Source organism: Anoplopoma fimbria, chromosome 12, assembly GCF_027596085.1.
Source record: "Anoplopoma fimbria isolate UVic2021 breed Golden Eagle Sablefish chromosome 12, Afim_UVic_2022, whole genome shotgun sequence".
NCBI classification, from domain to species: Eukaryota; Metazoa; Chordata; class Actinopteri; order Perciformes; family Anoplopomatidae; genus Anoplopoma; species Anoplopoma fimbria.
Genome location: NC_072460.1, coordinates 20,788,680 through 20,815,402, shown reverse-complemented (window position 1 = coordinate 20,815,402; position 26,723 = coordinate 20,788,680). Strand labels below are relative to the sequence as shown.

At 38.4% G+C, this 26,723-nt stretch overlaps 1 protein-coding gene across 1 annotated transcript in view; it reads left to right on the top strand.

The window, feature by feature from the left end:
- The window catches only part of LOC129099500 (metabotropic glutamate receptor 4-like), a 120,334-nt gene that overhangs the window by 76,292 nt on the left and 17,319 nt on the right, over positions 1–26,723 (top strand). The window contains exons 3-5 of the mRNA XM_054608754.1: positions 9,168–9,303; positions 12,581–12,735; positions 13,931–14,071. Coding sequence (XP_054464729.1) covers positions 9,168–9,303; positions 12,581–12,735; positions 13,931–14,071 — 432 coding nt within the window. The remainder of the gene's footprint in view (positions 1–9,167; positions 9,304–12,580; positions 12,736–13,930; positions 14,072–26,723) is intronic.

Here is a 26,723-nt window from a genome sequence, read left to right as displayed (position 1 = left end):
TAATTTATAACCAGCAAAATACCTCCACTCATTAAATCCATGCACTGCTTTATATTCGCAGTGGTTTCGCCAACGTAAGTGTATTTCACTGTTGTTTCTGACTGCAAATAATCCTCAACTGGGTGTGTTTTTCAGGGCCGGATTTAGGGTTTGGAGGGCCCAGGCAAACACTGTCTTGTTTTACTTTTTACCATTTCTCTAACTGGGAATGTTGGTATTGACAGTAGTAAAATGTTTCTAAAGTTAAACTATTAAGACTATTTATCGTAAAACTATTAATCCCACACAGAAAAAGTCCTGCATTCAAATGTTTTTCTTCAAATGCAGAGTGAAAGAGAGGCATTATCAGCCCAATGTTCCTAAATGTGCTTAAAGTCTGTTCAAGGTGGAGCGTTCACTTCGAATATGATGCTGAATAGTTTAATGAATATTAATTAATCAGATGTGAGTCAAATCTGAATCTGCAACTAAGCCAGTAACATTTCTCTGTCAAATAAATGTAGTATTACGATGTTTTCATCTCAAGTAGAAGTACACAGTTAGGAGTAGGGTATACAACTGAGATGCTTATTTTTTAAGTGCTTTGGGTGCCTTTTGTAACAAATTTGGGGATTTCAATGAGCTAGAATAGTAACGTGATTCAATACTTTTCATATCTAAACATAATATTAAATCTATAGCTTTTTGTGGCCCTTCCTGTGGGCCCCCAGGCAGTCTTCATTGCCTAACGTAGAGTCGGCCCCTGGTGTTTTTATCCCATGAATCCGCCTGGGGGCCTACTTCAGTGGTGTTTCTGACCATAAGTAGCCACAACTTGACTTTGACTGATGTATTGCTCAGGACCAACAGAAGGGCAGTGTTGAGTGTAAAGTAGCTTTGATGCGCAAAACTGGAAGCAAATAAAACTCAGGCCAAGCAGTCGGCCCGTTCTGAACAGGCAGGTTTTCAATGGGCACAGCACCAGCTTTTTAAATTCAGGATCTGGGAACTGAATAAACAAGATGCTCTCTCGCAAAACTATTCAATGGTCAACAATGACATGCAGTTACAATTCTCCGCTGAAGAATATAAAAAGCATTATTAAAATGTATTTATACCACTTGGCCTGGGGTGTTCCTCAAACTGATACATTGGTACAAAAATATTTGCTATGAACAAAGCTCTGAACTTTGCAGCTGCCGGAAAATAGGACATTGTTGGATTTCTAAAGATCCTGCCGACGCAGACAAATCCTTTGTGCTTACACTGCTGAGTTGAAATAATAGTTTCTAATGTAATGTCATGGTTGTCAATAAACAGTGCTCATCCTTCTGAGCAGCAGTAAGGTTTCAGAGTTTGTTTTTATGTGTATTTTGCCCTTGGAATGTCGGATTGAGTTTCATAGAGACAACATTTGGTGCTGATGTTAAGTGTTTAAACTGCATTCAAACTTCTTTGAAATCTTTAAGGTGCAAACCAAATATCTTCTCAAATTTGATTTTAGGTGATATAATAAACGCAGTAACTACATGAATACCAATATCATCTTTTCAGATTGATTTTTATGAAGTTTTTTCATTAAAAATCCTATACTATATATATATATATCTCCAGCATGCACCAGATTGGAGGAAGTGTGTGGGATGAATTGAATGTACGAAATAACATGTCCTGTCACTGCTGCCCTCTTGCCCTCCATGAGCTTCCCCTGCACTGTGGGGATAAATAGAGAGTGGGTCCATTTCCCTCCGGGACTTACAGCCTGCTGCTGATATCGGAGCAGAGTTGCTGACAGATGTAATACCAGCACTGGTTGCCATTTGGCTTAAGAAAATAACCATGCCAACAAATACTTTCAGTTGATCCATCAGCTTTGAGGCCAGAGTTTAACTACATCTCCACACTGCTGTGTTCTCACACATACTTTCGCAGATTGTTAGCGGAGTCATCAATACGAGCTTGAGTGGATAATTTTTTTCTGTCAGAGACCGAAGATTAGACCCATGCAGTTCATAACATTCAATTCAACAACCAAGTCCAGAGTGTGGCACAAGTTGGGGCACTAAAGTTGCTTCATTGCTCCCTTTTCCTTACCTTGAGCAATGGAAAGTCATCAGTCTCAAATTAATTGCCTCAGCTCTTGGTGCAAGTATTCTTTCAAAACAATACCAGTAGAGGTGCTACTGACAACCCATCTGTCAATCATAAACAAAGTAAATATATTGGTTTATCTTGTGTTGCTGAATAAACCAACAAACAGAAGTTCACATGGGAAGTACTGAGCTCACCAATGCTGTCAGGATAACATACAGATTCGTTATCGTCAAATTATATTGATGACCCCAAATATGTAAATCATTGTAATGCATACTTTTGTTTCAGATATTTACTTCAAAAAAATGGTGGCATACTTATTTTACAGAAAACCTATGGGAAGATGCATCTCGGCAATCTCGTCTTTTTTTTTTTTTTTTTTTGGGCAATTTTCGTCTTCTTCAGCCTAATCGGATCTAATTTCACACACCACCATGCAGATGTCTTTCTTATTAGCATCAGATCATCTTCCCATGAGTACATTTGAAACCCATTAGAAATGAATACTGTATACAGCAAGCTAGAAAATTGCTCCCTTTCATTTTTGTTTCATCTGTGCTTCTTTGACACGCAAATATTCAGCAGCACCACTTTTCTTTCAATAACACAGCGAAGCCAGGTCACAGAGGAAGTGTACAGCTAGTATGTTCGAAAAAAAACATTCAACGGTTGTATGTTTTCGACACTGATTACTATTCAAATTATAGGACACTTAACATGGATGTCCATACCCAGTTTACTATTCTAAAACCATATTGTAGGGGAACATTTTGTAGATTGATTAATTTGTGTTGCAACGTTGCCATGGCGATTATATTCAGAATCTTTATTCTGTATTATTTAGATAATGAGAAGTGATGAAATGATTATACTTATGAAAGTGTACTTTTGAGTTAACAATCAGCAAACAGCACAACAGCATTATACTTCTTATATCTTACGTTTTACTGTCCTCAAATGTTATAAATACAGAATCTGAGCTGAGCACGAAGAGGAAAATGCTGCCTCTGCATTGTGAATTGATTTTCTTTTGAACTATATGATACTTGAGGTGCTGCTACATGTTTCAAAAAGCCTCCCACTTTTTTTTGCTGACTTTGGATCCGTAACACATTTTGGTAATTATATTGCCTTATATCGTAGGAGTCCTTTAATATTTTTCATTATGACTGAAGAGGCCAAACATATTTTTCAATACAAGACCAACCACAATGTGCAGAATCAAAATGCACCAGGGAATAGATTCAGAACACTCTGAACATTTTCAATACAGTTATTCGTATTGCAATGCTATTGCATTTCCTTATATAACACAGGTCTTTCTATTGTCCTGGTCTCTCAGTATATAAGCTATCTATTCTCCTGCAGATACGTATTAACATTACCAGAGCCAAGGCAGACAGAGAGCATGTGTTTGTGTGCTGCTCAGTGATATCCGAGAGGAGGAACTTGACTCCCACCCGCCTCACATTTAACCACAGTCCAGCCTCATTTTCCCAGCAGTACATCACGGGGAACCCAGGGCTCAGCACATGAACAAGCCCCAGAGCTGGTCTCTGATAATAACCTGTGGACTCAGCAAATCCATGATAACGTAGCCGGGCCGTGCAGAAAGTTCACTCAGACAAATCCATGTGTTCGCAATTAATTTAAAATGAAAAATATATACTGTAAACACACAATATACTGTAAAATGACGGAAAGACGGAAAGACCTCCTTTGGTCAAATGCTGAGGGTTGTAGTTGTGGAAAATGACACACATGCTCTGCATAATACAGACAAATTACAGGGATCCATAGGTGGAATTGGGGTCATTCATCTTCTCCCCTCTAATATGAAAGCCATTCATGTGGTTCAAAACAATTGTAATCTCTTCCAAATTTTTGGAGCAAGTAGTTTGCACTTCTTGCATGCATCATGTCGATTTTTTTTAATTTGTGTTGATTTCTTCCCATGTTGCAGGAGCAGGTCGGTTATTGTCTTTAAATTCATCTCATTCATCCTCATGTAATATTGCAGAGAAGGATGACATGTGGTAGTTCGGGGCTATCTTTGTGTCTCAGTAGTCTATAATAATTATAATGGGATATTATACTGTAATTGATCCCCTGAGGAAAAAATCATTATTCTTTTTTATCCCCTCAGAACTGCACAGTGAAGTAGGAGCACAGAATCAGCGACAGAACAGCGCCTCAGGGATTGTAGGGAATTTAGTGTCCTGCTCCAGGGCACTAAAGCAAGGAGGGGGGGGTTGCTGGAACAGGAGACTGAACCTGGGACTTTTCTGTTCAGGGTTGGTCTCCCTAATGATTGGAGCCCACTCTTTCACACACCTGCAGCTGTATTTCTGATAAGTGTGGGGAGGAAAAAAAAACACAATCCGTAGCTAATGTACCAGTATTAAAACACAGCACATTCCCTGCGTTTAATCTATGGCAACATTTTGCTACCAGACATTTGGTCAGGTTTTCAACAATACTGTTGTTTTTCTTGCCAAAAAAAAAATCAAATCAATTTGTTTTCTCTCCCTCTCAGGGTCCTGAGCGTGTCCCAGCATGCACTGGAATGAAAGGCAGAGAAACCTTGGGCAGGTTGCTAGTTTATCGCAGGCTTCTCATCAACTGATTTGCATAAATCATTTGGTTTGCAGTTTACCAACTCAGAGGGGATATTATTTATCTCTCTGTTTAGTGCTATCGGTATCAAACTTGTTTTGGCTCACATTCTCACATTTTTCATCACTTTTGATCACATCTGAGAGTATTTGTATTCGGTGAACCGCTGTGATCACACCACTGAGGCTGAGCGTCACTGTTCTTTACATTAGACCACTGGTCAGCAGCCAGACAGTGAAATGATGGCACGACACTGCCGCTCAAAGCAGATGGGAATTCAAAGCAGGCTGTGTGATTATAACCTGTTTGTGTCTGTTGCCTAACCAATCATCTGCTACCAAAATAAGTAGCAGCTACGGTGCTGATGTTTTCAATCAGCGTTTAGGAAATTGACAATTATTCAAGCCTGCGGTGATGATTGACCATCAATCAGTACTGTAGAGGCAACTTTAGTTTAGATTAAGATCTATGCATTTTCATGCAAGTAATGTTCTCCAGCTGCAAATTAAGCCTGTTTGTGTAGTTATCTCCACTAAAGGCATCCCAAAATAACAGGCTATTTATATACCTGCACTTTCCCTGTAACACCCACCTGGGTGTGTTTTGCGTGCTTCTGCACAGGCGCTTTTGCTGCCAGTGAGTATTTAATGTTTATGGCAGTGCCGTCCCTCCCACGGGTGTCAAATGAGAAGGAATATTAGTGTTCTGAGCTATTAGGAGAGCACAGACTGAGGCTGACAATGGAAGACGAGAGAGAGAGAGGGAGAGAAGGCTCGCTGTCTCCTCAGCAACGGATATTTTTAGAGGTGTTTTAGACGCTGAGATTTTAAGAGTGGTAAAAGACGAGTGTTGTGAGGGAAATGCACTGCTTCGCTATACCAGTAGATTTGAGTTGGATCATTTATTGGGTTGTTTTTTTTTTGCACACTGCAACAGGTTATTGGGAAAAGGACCAAAGTAGCATGAAGATTTATTAATGTTTTAATTAGTTTGTCACTTTGTGAGACCTAAATCACAACCCAGTTGTTCAGTGTAGGTTTTACACATGCCACTGATTGTTAATCTGCATAATGTTCAGGTAATTTTGATATGTAATTGTAATTAATCAACAGACAGAAAACACACAACACATGAGGTAAATGGTTTTTTTTTTTTCCCAGGGCTGCTTTCAGGGCGGCTACACATTTGTAATTAATTGCTTTATAATTGTCTTTCTTCATGTTAAGTAACATTAAGTGGGAGACGGTGGTCTGGTTCAGTAAAGGGAAGCCTGATGAGAAGCGGTGTGCAGACCAGAGGAGGGGAGAATCTCCGTAATTACATCCTGTCTGATCGCAAAATGGAATCCAGCAAAGTGTTTTATTGAAAATCTGATACCTCTTAAGAGACTTGTTTCATTAGCTAGAATTAATATAAAATATGTAATGAGGAGACCTATAATTACCAAGCCCAATTAAAAGCCACTTAGGTTGTATGAAAATGTCCTTTTGGAGCAGCTTGGCGTAGCTGGATCAACCTGTGAAAGATATTTCAGTGGGCAAAAACATCGTAGTATTATTATGGTTTGCCTGTATGCACTGTATGTATATCTGTGTGTGTAATGAAGACGAAACCCTTGTTGTCGAAAAGTGCTAGCTGCAGATTGGTAAAAAAAAAAGAAAAATTCATACTCGGAGAAGGACGGGATTGAGTGTGTTGTTCGGAAGCTGCTTCCTGTCAGGGAGTTTGAATTGGGGTCCTCGAGTGAAGGGACCGTGTCTTTGACCACCCGGCACTTGGAGAGCAACGGACAGATGCATGGATGAATGGGTAGTGTTAGCAATAAAACAAATTGCGGCGTCTACCCGACAACTAACAGAGTGACAACCCGGGGGCCCATGGAGGGACTTGTTCAGTGTGCATCAACTCCCACGGGTCGCCTTCTCATCCCCCCCCCCCACCTCTCTCCAGAGGTTAAGCAATGCTGCAGCCTGCTTCTGGTTGTGTGAGAAGGGAAAGGAAAGGAAAGTAGATGAGTGCTCTGCTTCTACGCGGCAGATGTTGGGGGAACGGAGGTTGGAACTGGAGTACCAGCGAGGCAAAGACATAGAGTCTAATGATTGATAGAGCCTCGGAGAGCAGAGGGCTTCTGCTGCTGTTAAATTTCCCATGTGCCTGTATGTGTAATGACACAGAGCGGTAGACAGATAAACCTCTTCTTCAGCCTCAACGATGAAGATCGTAGCAAGGTACACAAATGTTGTGAACTTTGAAATAGCTTGCTTGCGTATTTTCATATATTTAGATTAAACACCCGTGGCCCTATACTATGTGCATAGGCGCCACGTTAACACACAGTTTGCACCTCAATAATTGCTCTAACACATTTAGTCTCAGCACACACCGAGTCAAGAACAGCAATGCCTCTACTCGTGACCACAATTATATGAACGGCTCTGGCTATTTATAGCACATATATCATAAACATTGGTACCTTTAACAGTGATATTTCAATCACCATCTTTTCCTTTTATCCAGTGTCGCACTGCATAGATGAAAGTGTGCAGATATATCTTCTATCAGTTTACTCTCATATCAAAACATACTTTACAAAGTGCTTCACAATCAGGATAAACTGAGAAGATCATGCACACCGGGGAATAAAATGATGCCTCCAATGTAAATGAAAAGCTCACAAAGGTTATTAATCAAAACTAAATGCAGTCTTGATTGCTGTGAGGACTGAAAAAGTAGCAACCTAAACAATGTTTTACTATGAATGGTGATATTATTAGATGTCGTATTACTGTCCCATCTCAACGTTATCATCATATCATCCTCAGGTCAGGCTTAAAAAAACATGGACAACTGGGCTCAAGCATATGTGAGGAGCTTTGTTCATATGTATCATTTATACATCTGGCCCCAGCTCCTTGAGTATAACATGTCTGTTGAAATCTTTAATTCCACAATTATCTAGAAATCTGTGTTAACTGTGTTATTCAAGTTAGGTTTAAGAAATGGAGTAATAAGTTAATCAGAGGTTTGATGCAGCTTTGATGAAAATAAAGTATTAGCTGAGAGCCGGAGAAAACATTCTACCAACAACAGACATGGGCCAGCACACACACACAGAGTAATCTCTTCCTCCAGTGAAGGAACTGCTAATCCATTAACCAGTCAAGTGGACGTATAAGCCAGAACTGTCGTGCTCTAGCTCCGACATGCTCCACCACAGGAAAGCTATACACGCAGCCATTCTGGGAAAAATAAATAAAACAGAAATAGCGAAAAGCACTGGTTTGGAGAGAAAGGAAACATCATTAAATTCATCCAGAGTTTACAATCAGAACAATGTTGCATGCCACTGACTGAAACCCCTCACTTAACAGGAAGTGACTTGTTTAGCCCGCGAGCAAAGCAGCACAACATCATTGGTAATTTAATGGCATCCCCTATTCTTTACTCATACTTCCAGTTTCCCCAACCTATTAGTGTCTGAGCTGGGTCCAGGCTTTGTTTCATGGTGTGGGTCTGGCTGCCATGAACTGAACTAGAGGGTATTATTCCTGCATCGATTGTCCATTGAGTTGGCTTTGTACTGGGTCACTGAAGGGAAATTCATTAGCATGCACATACTCTCTGTGGCATTTTGGCAGAGCTACAAAAGTGTTATCCTGAAATGTTGCATTGGGAATTAAAAAGCCTTTGTTGGTAACCAGGGGACGTCAACTGCTGCCTTTAGACCTGCGTTCAATACCAGAGCCTTTCTTAGAGGCTGAGGGGCTTTGTTTGAACTGATCTGTGGGGAATTGCTGTAGGTATTGTGCTGGCCAGTGGCTAACAAGCTAAACCCAACTAATCAATGTCGCTGGGCAATGCTGTGGGTTTACCAGCATGTGAGTTTAATGACATTTAAGTAAGATAGTTCATGTTCGTTTTCTGTCTCTTTCAAAAGTGCACCAATCTTCAGGCAAAAAGAAGAAGAAACTTTTTTTTTTTTTTTTTTTTTTTGCCTTGAACAAAATAAAACAATCTTTGTAATAAGAAAAATGACTCTGAACAAATGAAACAAGTTTTCAATTACACAATTTATAGACTTTGAAATGCTACCAAATTCCCCTGTCTCACTGGCAACACCCATAAACTGAATTGATGGGTCTCCATGTCGACAAAGTTGCCCCTTGTGGTCCGGGGAAAATATTTTTTTTAATACCTTGCATCCCTCATGCTGTGAAATATGGCACCTGTGCGAATATTATTAAAAAAAGTCCAGAGGATTGATAAAAAGATTTGTGTGAGTTAGAAGATGGAAGAAAATAGAAATTTAAAACTCCAATAAATATTTCTAGACACACCTGAAACAGCGGCATTAATATACATTTGACATAAAATGTCTGCTGATCAGATATTCAGATGTTTTGCAGAAGAAAAGGCAACCTTTTTTTTTTCTATAAGATGTCTAATTTAGAAACGTTTCTCCTTTGTCTTCGAATTAGGTGGTCTGTGCATTTCCCAGTCTGTGAAAATACCACGTGAACCGAGAACTGGAGAGTTTGACAAGATCATCCGCAGGCTGAGTGAGAACCCCAACGCCAGAGTGGTCATTATCTTTGCCAACGAGGACGACATCAGGTGAGAGCAGTAGAATAGTGAATTACTGTCAGTTAATAGGACTTTTTAGCTGACTTATCACAAACACTTTTAACCACCTATTGATACCATCTTTCCAACATTTACCTTCCATTTTTCCCTTTCATGAAAACACACTTATGATAAGTCGAAGTAAAGCTTTAAGAGTTTTCAAGATCTGCTAAACGTCTAAAGTGATAAATGTTTGTTTAGTAATGTCTCTGCTGCCAGCACTAAAATGTCACACATGTCTCCTGTGTGCAGAAAGAAAATTCTATTGCCTTTTGCTTGTGAAAAACAGTGTGCTACCCACATGTTAATATTTATGAGTTATACATGGCAAATATGATTATATTTGGGTTTATTGTCATTTTTTTAAGGTTTGGCATTGAAGATGTCAAACACTAAGACGAATCATCCAATACAATGGAAGGGGCCTTCAAATAACAAAGGCCAGTGGTGGAAATCACTACAAAAGTACTTTGCTCAAGTACGATTTTGATGTACTTGGTCTTCACTTGAGGATTAAATGTTTTAAATACTTTTGGAGTCAAATATTGCACTTTTGACGCCACTTCATTTCTTTGATAGCTTTAGTTACAAGTTGGTGCCAGGGTAAGAGGTACTTGTATTTAAGCCTGATTCTGAATGCAGGACTCTCACTTTTTACTTTTAGTATTAGTTTTGCTTGAGTAAAATGATTGGAGAAGTGGTAAAATCAAACTAATCACATTGTATGTTTTTCTGAGCTGATGATGGAGGCAGCTAAGGAGTAAACCATCTCACCTACTTCTAATCTCCGTTGAGAGTTGAACAAGTGCAGTATCGATTGTGCACTCCAAAGAAAATGGTGGCAGGTAAAGATAAAGTTTATGAGCTGAAGCATTAGGGCGCAGTTCAATTATCCTGGAAACAGGATTTAATTGGGTGGAGTAAAATCTCACCCTAGTAGGCATGACAATCGACTTAAGTCTTTGTTGTTATTTGATAACAACTAATAAATAAAACAGAATGTATAGGAGAATGTAAAAATGGGTGTTTGTAATATGTTAGGGCTACAACTATTGCTTATTTTACTAATCAAGTATTCTACTGATTATTCAATCAATAAGTCATATAATTACGAAATACAAAACACAAAATATATAGATGAACTTATTAGTGTCCTTTTTTTTATAACTTTTTTGCTGCTCAAGTTGCATAAAATAATATCACCCGTCATAACAAAATCTATTTTAGTGCATTTAAGTGCCATTTGACATTTGGGGTTACAGAACTTATTCACCACTGTCCTGAAATGCGATCTCAATCGTCCTGAAGTAAGTGTAAATTGTCAAAATAAAATTTGTAATGAGGAGATTCTAATCAAAAATTGTCAAAATAAATGTCTAAAATTCTAATCCTTTCACTTTATTATTGACATCAATAGTGGTTATTTTCATAAAAGACACAATACAAAATATTAAGAGACCAATAATTGATGATCAGAGGTTTCAGGTAACATTTTGTCTATTCTGACCATACTATACAAAAGCACAATCACCAGTCACCCAGCTTTCCTTGAGGGGACGCAAATGTATCAATTAAAATTCATTATCTTTTATTAAGACTGATAGTCTGCATTGAGTACGGCATAATTGGTTCTAGGCTGAATCAACACACACAGCACTGTTGTGGCTTTGTAAGGGAGAATGTTTCCCAGCAACCAGTTAGGCCAGTGTATTCCTGGTGGAAGTGGGCAGTGATTTAGGGCGGTCTCTTGATGATGACCTGGGCAGAAGTCCCAGCACTCATTGACTTAATCCGGTCCTGATAACGGGTAATAGTCTGGATATAAAGTAATTACTGAAGGCCAGGAGGATTTCAGCACTGCATTCCGGCTCTATCCTTGAACCCAGTCAGAGTGAGCCGGCAGCGGCCTAATAAAAACCCCAAATTGTCGATAGGAGGAATAAGAGACTTTGATGGAGCGCTATAATTTGATACTTAAACGTTATTTAAATATATATCTGCCTAGTCTTAGCTCTATAATGAGTGAGAGAAAAAAAAATTGTGGGTTTGCTTTTCATGATTTAGCCAGGTAGGTAGGTTTGTCCTTTGCTGTGTTTGCTCTGTGGGAAAACAACATGGTTACATAACATTAACCTACATTTAATGAAATCCTCTTGTACTGTTAGTCTACTTTAGTTATGTGAACATTTTATTTCTCAACCTGAATATTTTATACATATCGCATTGTTACTTATAACCTGAAATATTTACTCAAATATGAAGTTTTAGGCGATTTTTTCTTGATACATAATTCAAGTTTTGAGTTGGGAGGTTAGCAGTCTGTTAAAGTTTAAGGGAAATGTACAATTAACGCCCAACCACGACCTCGTCACAGCACCTTTGCATTGTGTGAAACTCATCAGCCTGTCTAGTCATGTCACCGTTATGTAATCTCCTGACAGTGAGAAAATCTATTTCTATTTTTGCACATGGAGCCCATAATTGCATCTTGAGACATGCTTATTTCACTAACTTTTGGAGACCAGACTGAAAGAAAAATCATTATCAATCAAACACGAGTCCCAGAGGGTCATAAAACTAATGTAAAGAGAAATAAAGTTAGTTGGATGACTCACTGCTCGCCAGTTCCACATATTACAAAAAATGCAGTTACAACATTATGCCACCCTTCTTTATGCAACTACAGTCTTATGTGAGAAGTTAAGACAGCATATGTAAAAAAAAAAAGCTGATGTTGTATACAATGCAAGATGATGTTTAATATTTATCTCTTGTTCCAGCATCTTTGGGGAGATATGAGGGTCGGTAATGTTTCACATCACATGCCAGGTGGCTGTGTTTAAGTTTTATGTTGCTGTGCCCGAGCTTTCTTGATGTATCTCTGCTGCTACAGAAGAGCTTTTTTTTTTACAGCTCCCTAAACTAACCTCCATTGGCAAGAAGCCTGGACAAATGTGACAAGGGTGTCATTCTGCCACAGCCAAGAGGAACTACTCTGCACTGGGATTGGACAGTGCGGTGGCTGTTTCAATTCTATTGAAGTGCCTTGGTGCAACTTTGTCCTGACTCAGAATAGAATATTCTAGTTATGTAATCACCTGTATGACAGCTATACTTTCTCTTGAGGTTGCATATAAAATAGGAGCCTTCTGTCATAGGTAATATATCACTGACTATGCGGGTACAGTGTATACAGAAAGTAAATGACTACACTGACGACACAACATTATTCGGTGCAATTAAACCGCTCTCCTCCTCTGTCCCAAAGGCGGCTCCTGCAAGCAGCTAAGAAGGCCAATCAAACTGGACATTTCATCTGGGTGGGTTCAGACAGCTGGGGCTGCAAGATCTCCCCAATACTGAACCAGGAAGAAATGGCCGAAGGTGCCGTCACCATTCTACCCAAACGACAACCCATACATGGTATTCATAACACACTATTCAAAACTTTACCTTGCACAAGGCTCATAATGGTTTTTTTTTCTTACATATATGTGTATTTTTCTTTTATGCTTATTGTAGTGTATGTTTGCCCCCGGTAATTATATCTCCCCTCTACACTCAACATAAATGATTTTTAATGAGAGCGCTTCAGATGACCATTAATGTATTTTTCTGTCTACTGTTTTCCACCGCTTACAGCCACATTGGACATTATTGCTGTTTACTACCTTTAATATGGATTAAAGCAATATTGTGCCATATTTTCTTTACGCCTTTATTGTTTATGTTGTATGTACACATGTTGTTACAATGTTGGTAAATGTGAATATAGTTGTCTATGAATAACAGAATGTGCAGTGAAGGACTTTAGCATAATGTAGCCATGTGAAAACGACATAGATATAGTAGATCTTTACTGTATACTTCAATGCCATAGAATAGGATAGGATGGGATGGATAGCATGGACATTCATCAACGTCAGCACATTGAAATTACGTAATGTTGAATCTTTTCATGGGTGCCGGACCTAGGGGGTTGAAGGAAACATTAGTCCGAATCACGAAACACTGTAATGCCCCTTTATTGCTATACAGTGTTTTTTACTCACACAAATATGATTATAGTATGCTCTCATTTTAATCTGTGCAGCTAACTGTCTGCAGGGCTCCTTCTCAGCTGTGTCTCAGATAACCCAACCTAAACAGAGGCATAATCTCTTGCTTTAAGTCTATATTACAGCCCACATTTCCCATAATGCAATGCTGGAGTATTGTGTTTAGTTAGCTGCTGGTTTAAGTTGGTGATGTCATTTTTGTGCTGGTTTATATTTGAACCATTAGTGACATAACTGTTACATTTCTTGAGATGAGCTGCGTTTTACTACAGTATTGCAAAATGATGCCCCCTCATTACTCAATTAAATCCAGCACCCTAGTTATTTTAAAGTTAGGACTTCATTGAACTATTTTACTGTTCAGCTTGGAGCAAACACATTTGGAACGCCAAAAACTTGATCTCCGAGTTTCTTTTCTAGCTGGGCTTTGAGTAAACACTCAAAATCATCACCAAAGTTATCCAGTAAGACCGGGGCCCAAAGAAGTTTACATTAAGCTAAACATATTCAAATGGGAAATCGTGATCGATTAAATCCTCACATCATCTCATTTCTTTCAGGATTTGATCGCTACTTCATCAGCCGAACGCTGGAGAACAACAGAAGGAATATTTGGTTTGCCGAGTTCTGGGAGAATAACTTCCAATGCAAGCTCAGTCGGCACGCTGTGAAGAAAGGATCCGGCATCAAAAAATGCACAAGTGAGTCTACTCCTAGTAGCAGAGAAGCCTCTCGGTCAATGGAGAGCACTCAATCTATGACCAAGTATATTGATTGGGTCTTCTGTGAATACATTATGCCTGTTTGTGTGTACTTGGTATGCATTAGTAAATGTATTTGTCATCAGGGAGAAAACAATCACGCTCCTCTAATTCAGGTTAAATGTAATGGGCGTAGACAAGTGAATGGGAATCTCTAATTTCGTCCGAGAGAAATTAATGTTCACATTACTCGTCTGTTGGCTACTTCAATTTGCAGTGGGCGAGAATAGCAATCACCAGAACTCTGCCACCGCATGCGCTGCAAATATAATCAATAGTAAATTCAATCAGCCCATTAGAAACAAGTTTTCAGGTCGTTAAAATCAGTAGGCTCTCCAGGCCTGCCTCATCCCAGTGCAACGCTGCATCTCAAGTGGTCCAGACTGACTGATTTAGAGCTGGCCCCTGTAATGTTTCCAGGCAATACGTTCCCCATATGTATGTTGGAGTGGCGTTCAACACAAAAACCTACGCTGGGGAATATGCCCGTTATCTGCTTTGAGAGAACCCGATCGGCTCGTAGGGGTTGCTGCTGTCCTTCACTAGCCCAGCCCTGGTGGAAGATGCTCCTCATGTTAAGAGCAAAGTCAACATAAACTGTGTGCTGCCTACAGAAGCATAAGAAACATTATTGAGTTATACACATTGGTCTAAATAAATTTCAGGTGCAGGAAAATCCCAGTAAAGAAGTCGTTTTTTTTAAAGATTTTTCATGCTCTATTACTTATTTCCAAGACACTCGTGCACATCTCATGTGCGCTAGATTTAAAGTTGTGCTCTTGTGCGATTCCTTGCAAGGAAACTCAGTTTTACAGATCTGTAGATTAAATCAACTGATCCATTAGATTCATAATTGGTATGGGTTTTCGTCCACTAAGAATGTCTTTGGTCCAGAACAGCCCAAACCAGTGTGATAGTGTTAAGAAGAGGTTGGCATCAATCTCCACAAGAGAGTAGAAATTTGATGTTCCTTTAAATTTAAATACAAGCCAGAAAACTCAAACACACTGTCTCTACTGCTGGAATATTAATCAATGACGCTTCTGTCTTTTTGGACTTTCATCAGTTATCACAAACATAAATAAATAGAAGCTTCCTCCTCAAAAACTAGTAAAGGATCGTAAATAAATAATTCTGACAATGTTATACAACATAAAACACTGCAGCACATTCCTTTACGGAGCCTCAAACTATCCAAAGGTCAAAAAGAGAAAATGACAAGTAAATAAGGGCAAGATAATAAATCTTACAATACTAATAAGGGGGGGAAAGTTATCTAAGCTAGCAACTTCCAAAACTACAAATCTGAGCAAAACAAAAAACAAGTACTTTTGTTGTCTTGCCAACCGATAACTTCTCCCATGCACCGGCAATTATTTTGTTCAGCTAACTTTCAGTTGACAGTTTAAGTGAAAAATCACGCTGGATGTAAACAGCATATATTGTGTTGTGTAGCTCTGTAGACATTTTGTCCTGATATGACGGTTTCATTTTGTTCTATTGATTAGAAACATTAGATCCGGCTTTCTTATCTGACTTATACACTGCGACCTCAAAATGTCACCAAATACCATAGCAGACAAATGAAATTGGAACAACAGATGAATGGGCAAAGCTAAACAATTAAGCAGAGATTTAATTGCCGCCTCTAAAAAACAACAGCCTGTGCTGCGGCAAAAGAGAGATATGCTTTCAACAATCTACATTTGCAGGTTTAGGAGAATACATGATCTTAAATCAGTTCTTTATGTACCAGTTGTCATGGTTGCTCTTGGCCTTAATTGCTGCTGGCCCTTTGTCTTCCTCTGAGTAGCCTCCAGGGCACAGTCATTTCTTTTACAAGCAACAGGTACAATCATTTCACACAAGAGCTCCTTGTTCTCTTTGTAAGCACCATCATTTCCTGTCCCCACTTGTGCTTTTTTTTATGCATACTTTACCTTCTATAATATTGAATTGTACATCAAGTTTTTTAACAACATATTTAATAAGTAGGATAGAGTAAATTCCTCTCTTGAAAAAACTGTTGGGAGATGGGAACCTAATTATTATATTTGTGTGGTCATGAAGCTTTTAAGTTCACAATGCAGGCCACTGGCAACTGATTTATGAACCATAACAGCGTGGTAGTAACGGGTCATTTTCCAGGGCTGACATATTTAAGTGTTACTGACGTAGACAGCAAGGGAAACAGCACACTGCAGATGTATAATTCAGGTGCTATTGCTGCTCTTTTTCCCCAGTGTACTTGCTTCTGCTGCTCGAGAGGCCAAGATTTACTTTGTGGCTTCAGATGTACAATGTAACCCAAAACCCACAGATTATTTTACTGCTCTGTGCTGATATTGTACAAATACTATCTTGAGTACCTGAAAAGCCCAACACCTCCTTACTTAAATTTTTCCAGTGTCAAAATACACCCACTGTACGGAATTATACAGAGAAACAAATGTCAGTATAACACGATACAATTCATTAACCCCAAGAACTACAACCTCCAAAATGAACGAAATATTGAAGTGAACACGCATATACCTTTTTCAGTTTGGTTGTATTTAAATTCGGAAACAAATTAGAAATTCATATTTTAAATATTACTATGCATAATGTTGTTTCTTCAGCAGCAACAGTAATGTTCAGTATAGCAAAGGGTTACGTTGCGCCTGTACTTTATGAAGGTAACAAAATATTAACAGAGAGGCTCTGTAGCCTGCACTATAGCCTGTAAGAAGTGGACCCAGTCACTTGACATCACAAATTGCTGTTTTGAAGCCTCCAGTTTGACTTTTTCCTCTGTCGCCATCTTGGTTTTTGGCAACCAGAAATAAAAGGAGAGTACACTGGAAACCTGAGTTAAACATTTTTAGGTGACCAAAGAAGTTACATAGTGAAAGCACACTGTGAATGGGTTGAAGGTAGCCAAGCCCTAAAGCATACCCAATTTATTGACTATTTTACTCTAAATGGGACCGTCATTTGCTAAACAAACTTCATGCTGTACTCAAGAAGACTTTAAACTAGTGACTGAGACCATAATCTCATGTTTACTGAGGTTCTAAATCATGTGCGAAGTAGGGTCATTTTTTCATACACTTCTATGTATTTTTTATGTATGTACTAGACATTTTTGTCACCAGATGAGTCGACCTCATTTGGCCATTTGAAGGAATGCAAGTTTAAGGTACTTCTACCTCAATAGCTTCACTTTTCAGAACTGGAGGTTGCTACCTGAGCTGCAAGACGGTTATTACTCCAAACAAGTCAACAACAGCGTCCAAAAGAGCCTATTCAAAATACTCTCATCCATAATCTACCATTTGAACGTTGACATTATCCTGAACATAACTAGGCTCTTTCTGATGACAATGTTTTCCATTTTGGGGAGCTTTGATAGATAACCTAGTAGTTTATTCTCAGTTAAAGAAAAAAAATGTTAAAATAACTTTCTTGTTCATCCATTTGACAATTTCCATGACTGGAAAACTGTTTTCCAGGTTTTTCAGGACACTTTGGGACCGTGAATGTGTTTATTGTGCATGATAATTTCGCGATGATGATGAAAATGATGATTTATTGTTCTGCACTACTGTATGTGCTCAGAGCAAAACATCCGCATCCTAACCAGTTAATGATCTATGTAGAAGACATAAAAATAAAGAAAAAGCCATCTTCTGTCACTGAAGTGTTGAACTAATTAGTCCTAGTATTGATTGAGGAAAAATAAAATATCAGACTATTATTTATTTTTAACATAACCCCGGTTACAAACTTGTTGATATTTTCAAACGGTGTTTTCACGATTAATGTCACATGACAAAAGGCTCTTTTAGGATGAGAACAAACCTATGTTTGGCAAATGTAGTGCTATCTTGGAGAGGAGCTTAAGTGTGAGCTTCAAACCCACCAGAGTAAGACGCAAAGCTCGTTAAATGACAAACATCACTCTTACTAGAGCCCCACGTAAACTGATTCAGAACGTGGAGGAATAAAAAGCTTGACAGGCCTGCCTTGTCTGGTTATGATTGCTATGCTATGATTGGACAACCTTTCTATCAGTCTCATAAAAACAACATGGTTTTGGTTTCTACTGAAGAATGAGCAGAATCCCAGAAACTCCTGGTTAAATACACATGTGAGGTTCATAGAAAACACAAAGTTTTAATTTCTCACTGGTTCAAATTTGAATTGTTTGCTGTGTGGAATCCAATCATTCTCAAGTTTGCTTATCTGATCTGCTCAGACCACTCACTGTACATCACACTATTTCACGCTGGTGAACCATAAAACACGATGCACCATGAAGGAGAAATTGGCTGATACAACAGAGAACTAGAGAAGAGAGAGACAAATTGGTAATAAATGGTGCACAGGACCATGGCATGAGACTCTCCATCACAGTTGCATTTGTCAGAAATGAGCAGGGCTGAATCATCAATCATAATTATTTTGGGGTGAGCAGAAAAACTCAAATCAAAAAGTCCTCAAATCTACCTTGTTGAAAGTGAAAAGCATGAGAGGAAATTGTTAAGTGCTTTACCTTTTCTATTCTAAAATATCAAACATGCTGGGAAGTAGACACAGAAAGTAAAGCAGCTTTCCAACAGCCCTGCCATTTCATGCAGCATTTCCTATCATTAGATTGTTCTGTCTTACTGGGGTGTTGGCAGAAATGAAAGCCTGTGCAGGTGGACTGCCACTGGTTCACGTCATTCCAGCACACACCGGGGTTCAAAATTTGAATGGAGCAAACTGGCTTGAGTCACTCTGTTGCTCTGCATCCCTGCAGACATGAGTCATCCAGGCTACCAGACACGAGTATATGCCTGCATGCCTGCTCAATTGTCTGACGTCCATTGCTCACAGTAAACATCAAGGACACCAAGTGCATCGAAGCAATGTTCTCTCACCTATTTGATGATCGTGAGATGCAACACAAACTTCAAGGTTCAAGTAAAAGAGAAGTCAGACAACAATAAAGAGATGTTCTCTTCACTGTGGTTATTGTGATTGACCTGCAGTGGCTTAGAAACACCACTCTGTATGATAGCAATGGGGAAAAGCTCTCCCTTTTGTTTACTCTATGTTGAACCTTAGATGGTTCCTATTTTTTATTTTTTATTAAAGACAGTTTAAACTCATTTGCTATTCTTAGCTTGCAGCTGCAACCAGGAGTTCACTTCATCTGACCGTCCGTGTCTTTAGAGACTATGATGACAAGTCCTGTATCTATTTTTGTCCCTAGGGTGATGATCCCCTTAATTAAAATAAGTAAAATGGGAGGGGCTTGAAATGGCTGTCAATCAAAATTTGGCCCGATCCCAATGTCCACACTCAAGGACTCACAGACTTGGAGGCACGTTCCTGCAAAGTCTGTTAGGGGTTTGGAGCTGTCAAGTGCTTAAGGGCCCTCTCCCAGACCTGTTGAGCCCTTTATGCAGACTTCCTGTATGGCTGCATTTCTGTAGACGTGGCCTTTGGGAATTACCCACCACTCATAGCTTTGTAACGTTAAACACTGTGTTACTATGGGGAAAAAAGGTAAATGGAGAGGAGGGCACAGAAAAACTTCAAGGACTTACGATAATACATAAAAAAGGTCATGAAATCAAAGGCTATATTAAACACCTGGTTTATTCATCAACCTTTTCTTTTAATTTTGCTCAATTATGTTGTTTTTGACAAAAAAAGAGCTAATTGATTATTTGACAATTACCTCTTGTTTCATAAGCCAAGAGTCTGGAAGACATTCAAATCAGGGCGTCAAAAACATCAAATTAAAACCTGCATTGTACATTACATGTTTGGGCGTCATCAAGGTAATGTTATATGTTGCCAAAAAGTGCTTTCCCACTCATATTTGTAATATTATAAGCCCTTGCAGACTTTCACACCATTCAACAGGTGATGTTAAGTCCCTGAGGGCCCAGGGTTTAAGGCCTTGAGGGGGACATTGGGATTGGGCATTTGTTAAGACCCTTACTAAGGTCTCATTAAGAGTTAACTAGAATTCTAGAAACTTTCATGCAGGGGCTGAAATTACTATATCATTGTATGTTTTCTTATACATTTTGACGACAGTAATGTGGTACGATGAGTGAACACCAAGATGACAAGAGGTGAAAATGATTTATAAAATTGAGCTTTTGAGCTTACAGACGATTTTAAATCGGGCGATTATCGAATGTTTTCATAATTGACTAACCTGCTAATTATTTTCTAGATTAATCGATAAATTGTTTGATCAATTCAATTGGTAAAAACGCCCATCACAATTTTCCAGAGCCCAAGGTGAGGGCTTCAAATAGCTTCTTTTGTCCAAACAACTGGCCAAAACCCAAAAGACATTTACTTCAATGTAAAAAAAGCAAAAGGTAGAAAATACAAAATATTTGAAAAAAAGGTGGAAACATAAAATGTTTGCTTAAAAAAATATTTTGACCCATAATCATTTATTAAGATAGTTACTGCTTGCCAATTTCATTCATAGATTTTTTTTTCCAAGCCAAATTTAATTAAAAATAAAAAAATATATTGAATAGTGGAAACTACTATCACATACTATCATATTTTTTACTAAAATTATAAGCATTACAAAGATTGCAAAAAAAATGACATTTTTGTTTCCTGCTACTGCAGAAAAAAAGGACAGAAGAAAGAAACAATTTGCCTTCATTCAAAAGAATATATCGAGCAAGGGCATACAGTGTGACCTGGAGCTCTCTGGATCATTGTGTTCTTTCACAATCCCAAGGCTTGCCGTGATGAAAACTCATAGAGCACACACAAAACAGACAGTTGCAAGGTTTTATTTTCATTCATGTCACTGCTTGTTTTGCACTGCTGACTAACCTTCCCGCGGCACATCTCCACATCCAGTTACTGTTCTTTGTTTCGATCCATCAGCCAGTGGAGCCACCATTGAGAGGACTACAGTCTTAACATACGGCATGTGTCTAAATGTGGATGCGTTCTGGTATTTCTTCAGGTTTTATGGAAGGATGATATCTGCTAAAACTGAACATCAAAGGCACTACTTTATTAAAGATTTATTAAACCAAGGCAACTGTAAGATCAAAAAGATTTGCAGTCATATTTTATCACAGACGGTGCAAACAATTTAGACACCTGCAGGAATTATATAGTGAAGAGACTAAATTATAGGATTATATTTAGACAGCGAAGTAGGGCTGTCAACCAAGACATTCTTAGTCGACTAGGACTCATACGATGTTGTTGAGCAGTTGATTTAATCTAATTTAACTTTAAACCTTAGTTAGAACTAAGTTTCTACACAACAAGTCACAAAAAAACACCACTTTGTTAACCAGAGATTTGCAAATTATTATCCTGAAAGTAAGTCATTCAGCATGAAAAAGTCTAAAAATTACTCCTACACCAAATAAATCTTAGTGGACTGATTTGAAACGACTGATTAGTCACCTAATACCATATAATATAGTTTAAATAACATAGACTTCAGGTGCTCAACCTTATTAAATATAAAGCCCCACAAGCAGTTGTTGTGGTGTGTGTGACCAGACATATTTAAAATATATGAAATAAATAATCTGTTTTTAATAACAATTTTCCCTGATATGGGTTTTTCGGCCTTCTTTGACGATAAAATATAAATATTCATGCATTTTATTAGAAGCCGGTCCTTGGTACAGTAATTCCATCCTGAAAGGGTTTTTAATTATTGGCTGTGGCCCTGCTGTGATCAAGCTGAGGATACCGAGAATACGACTTGACAAAAACATGGCATTAACATTACAAGTTTATAAATCTAATCACAGTTGACATATGTTAGCCTCAAGCTAACGTTACGGTCAGTTCTCGACCGTTGGTTAATCTTCACTGTCAAAGCTGTACGTGCCGGTTACTGGGTGAATATTTTGCACTGGGCATGCAGTAAAATGTTACTATGAAGCCAAGGCAACATTAAAGTACAATGGGCCTCAGAGCCACGACTTTTTCAAGGCTTTTTCAAGGCCACCATCCACCAAGCACCATCACGACTCAACTATTGCCCTGTCAAACCTGCACAAACGTCATCCACGCTACAATAATGCATCAACAATCGCTAACTTTGTGCCAATATTCATCTCTCTCACACATAATGCATTCATAGACGCTTACACACCCACACCCACACCCACACAGGGGAAAAAGGGGCTATGTTACCAGTGTCAATGGAGAACTTCCTCCTCTAACTCTTCACTCAGAGAAACGGATCTCAGTCAGATATACAGCTGATAGAAAAAGATTTAATTTCTCTCCAGGCAGGTTATGTCGGGAGTAAAAAGAAAAAAAAACCTGCTGCCATTTAATTAATGCATGGAGCTTCCCGGTGGCTCTTCTCCCTGTGAATTTCATTTTTATGTTATTGTGCATGCTGTCCCACGATCACTCAGAACATTTGAACAGAGCGGAGCCATCGTTAGTGTTCTTTGTAACACCTGTGCTTCTCCTACCATTACAAGTCCAAATGTCTGTGAAAAGGGACTAAGAGGAAAACAATCCCTAACAGCTTTGAAATTTTCTCATTCATCCCTCCTTTTCCTCACTTTATTCCACCCCTCATCTCCACTGAAACACTGTTCTTCATAAAAGACCAGGTGGGAGAAAATGGGGGAGGATTCTGAAAAAAAAGCTTTGGGAAAAACACCCATATACGGACTTAACATACAAATTACAATCTTCAGTCTCATTTTGTGGCTCTCAAACTAAAATCTATGGGGTCGCACTGTGATTAAAAGGATTATAAAGGAAAAAAACAACATTTCTGTTGAACAAAAATATGTTTTAACTTTTCTTGTTCTTTTATTTTCTTTTTTTCGTTGAAATACTGGATACCTTCAACTGTTCATGCCCATAAAAATCCTTCAAATCCAATACTATATGAGGTCATAAACTAGGGATCACCAGCACATATTGCTACATTTAAACGGGCCGAAAGCCAAAAACAAGTTGGGAACCAATGTTCTTACTGACCTGCACGTCTTTGGACAGCGAAGGAAAACTGAAGGAACATAAAGTGTAAACTGTATAAAAGGAGCTTTTGGCTTTTATCTGGTAGTGCAAACCTCTGTGGCATCTTGCCATTAATGGGCCAAATGTGCAAATGTATCTCTCTTTCTCTCTCTTTGTGCAAAAGAGAGAGAAAGAGAGTGTTTCAAAGAGATGGAGTAACACATTAAAATGAGAGAGGCTGTGACAGCCACAAAAGGAGACACACCATCTATCCATGCTTCACTTTGCCTGTAGCACACATTTACAGAATAACTGGGGATATTCAAGCTGCTTAAACATTCAGAGCCTTGTCACTGATGTTAAATTGCCTCTTCTTAGCGAGCAAATACTGGGGGAGCATATAGATAATAACAACTAGACAAACAAAAACTATTCATCTGTTTAAAGATGGCACTTGTTTTGAATGAAGTGTCTGTTGAGATAAGAAATGGCTGCCACTGACATCTTACAAGGCGTGCAAACAAAACCTGATTTCACTTTATCAACTGCCTCATGTCGCTTTTTTTGTTATCTGATCATGATGCCCTGTTAGCAGCTTCTTGTGTTGTGCGTTGTGAATGAGAGAATGAAACGGCCAAGCTTTTGTTGAGTTAACCTTACAATATTAAAAAGTTTACATGTATTTTGAATCTATAATGTAACTTAAACACTGAAAACTTCACAGACCTTCTCAGTGGCCTGTAACAGCCTGTGGATTTCGATTTCTCCAAAGATTTGGTCGGCCAATTGGTTAGCTTGCCCTTTACAAATGACTTTATCAGCTAACATTAAGAAGCTACGGTTAGCACGCTAGCTATAACTTAGCTATGCAGCATGGATCTGGTGTTTGCTGTGTTGCAACGTTAGCTGATAAATTAACTTGCAAACGGCAAGCTAGTTAGTTTCATGGAGCAAATGATCCAAATAAAATATAGGACCATAACAGATAAAGTTATTCGAAATATGATATATGATTGTAATGTAATGTCACTTTGGACTGTAGATGCTAAATCGCGCGTGCAAAGTGCGAGCACACATGCTAGCAACAAGAAGTTCACCGCAGTTCACTTAATGGACACTGGTGTCATAACTAAGGATTTTCAGAAAGTTCCACAATGTACATGCTACTGTAAGCAATGGCACAAATGACTCAAGTTCTGCTCCTTTACATGCAGAACAATAACATTTCAGTAATAAGACCAGCCTGTAAAAGCATAGTGTGGCCAATTTTCACTCGAGCAGACTTATTAGATTTTTCATTAAATTGATTTCCACTTTTCCACATTATGTGTTATTGACATAAGCTATTATTTCAAATTACTCTTTCAAGTCATTCTTTGATTTACAGGTGAAATGAGTTGCTGTCATACAAATTACTCCATTACTTCCAAAAAATGTTTTCCCTCAAGCTAAGTAGAGTTCAAAATCAGGGGGATTTAATTATCCTTAAAAAAGCATCAACCTTCAAAGCACAAGGAAAATGACTCACATAGACCATCCACTGCACTGATACAAATGATGGTCAGTGGTTTGGGATTGACGGCAATAAGCTCTTAAGACATTTTCATAAAAGAATAAAAAAGTGTCAAATGTTATCTGTCACTCCTGCGATCACTTGTCTTCCCTGTTTCTGACTACAAAATATATCGTATTTCCAAGGGGGATTTGTTGGCAATGCTTTGTCAGAGAAGTGCTTTTAAAAAACGTATCAGTTACATTCATTTCAGATTGTGCACAAATATACTGTAGTCCTCATTGAGAACAATGGAAATAAGCAACGCAGACTGAAGAAAAAGCAGTGTTCAAATGGATTATAAATGAAACAATGAGAATATTTACTCAGCACCAAAATCTGTGATAGAACTGAGGTATGAGTAAGTAAGAGTGTTTGTTCTGTACCTGTTCTGCTAATTATCTATAATTTAGCTTTAAGGACTTTACAGACAGGGGGTCGTGACAAATAAATGACAAAAAAAACCCAGAAATAGTTGACTGCTAAAACTTTTTATACAGGCAGTCATGCCAATTTGCAATGGCTACAGCACTTTTTCAATAAATGATTTGAATGGATTCACACAGGTCTGTCTGAGGTAAATTGTTGTGTAGTCTGAGCTAGTGTAAGTTATTTTATTGAGTTTCCTTTAATCAAAATCTTCTGTGAGTTCTCTCCGGTAAACGGTTACGTAGTATATGTCTAAGGCTTTTATTGTGAAAGGTAAGAACGTAAGGAGTGGATCTGGTCTGCGCTGCCTTTGTCAATGTTGAAAGGAGTAATAAAGTGTGCCGTCTTGGTTCAGTCAACAGAGAATCCGTATTGTCCACCGCCACGTAATATTTGTCTTCCGTGTCTAAGTTCGTACAAATTAATCAATGGTACGAAAAAACACCCCCTGTATGTAAAGAATCAATTAATGGAAAAGAAAAAAATGACTTCATGTGTGGGTTTAAAATGATGACATGACTCAAGGAGTGATACAAAATCAGGTCATAACCTCTCGTGTGTTTAAAAAGCCATTTTGGAATAAGTTATCTTTCCATTAAAGTGAAGACTTTTTGTCATTCAGTAAAAGGTTTTCCTTTTATGTTATTTTTCCTTACGGTTTCTTATAGACATGACAGCACATTTTCTTAAAGAGCCACAGTGCTTGTGCCATATTTGTTACAAGTTGCAAGTTAGAGTGAGAGAACAGCTGAGAGTTAAAAAATATCATGATGTTAAAGAAGAGGACTGTTTTCTTTCTCTCACAGGCTGCGTCACTGATTTTGCCATTGAAGCTTTCGTTAATTAACGTCGTCTTGAGTGCGAGAGACACTCATGTCCGCTTCTCAAAGTGAATCCAAAGACAGATTTTGATAATGATAATAAATAAAAAAAATTGTGAAGTTAATGGAAAGTGAAGTTTGCTGCCTGACTGAGCTGAGAGTTTACAACTCTGGTTTTAATCCTGTGACCTTTTGATGCTTTGTTGGAAATTGATTTATTCATATATTGAGTTGGAATAAAAATTTGTCAGATTATTACTGAACAAGCACTGTGCCTTTTCAGACATGTGACCGACAAGTTAAACTGCCATCAGGTAAACTTAAATTATGCTCATGTCTGTCAGTTTTTGTGGTTTCTTGAAGCGGTCACGGCGTCGTGCTGCCACTCAACCCATCTGGCATTGGCTATCAAAAGCATTACGTTCCTAATTGAAAACTTGCTTGGCGGTTAACACATTTTCAAAGCATTACAGCGACCCCAGCTATGATTAATATACACCTGTCATAACTAATTACATTAATACTGAAGAATGATTAGGCCTGTCTTGCTGTGTCTTCCTCTCCCTCTCCACCACTCTATCACACTCTGCTCTCTTGATTAAATGGATGTGAGGTGACATGTGCCTTTGTGGAGATAAACACAAAGAGATCATATAAACAACACATGAGAGCGTCAAAGTACATTTCCTATTTATATTGCCAAACTTTTGCTTCCTTAAAGTTCATCTTCCATTTTTGGGATTATGATATCTGATATTAAAAGAGTCTTGTTGAATAATCTTGAGCAGGTATTTTTAGTGATGGACAGACTTTAAAG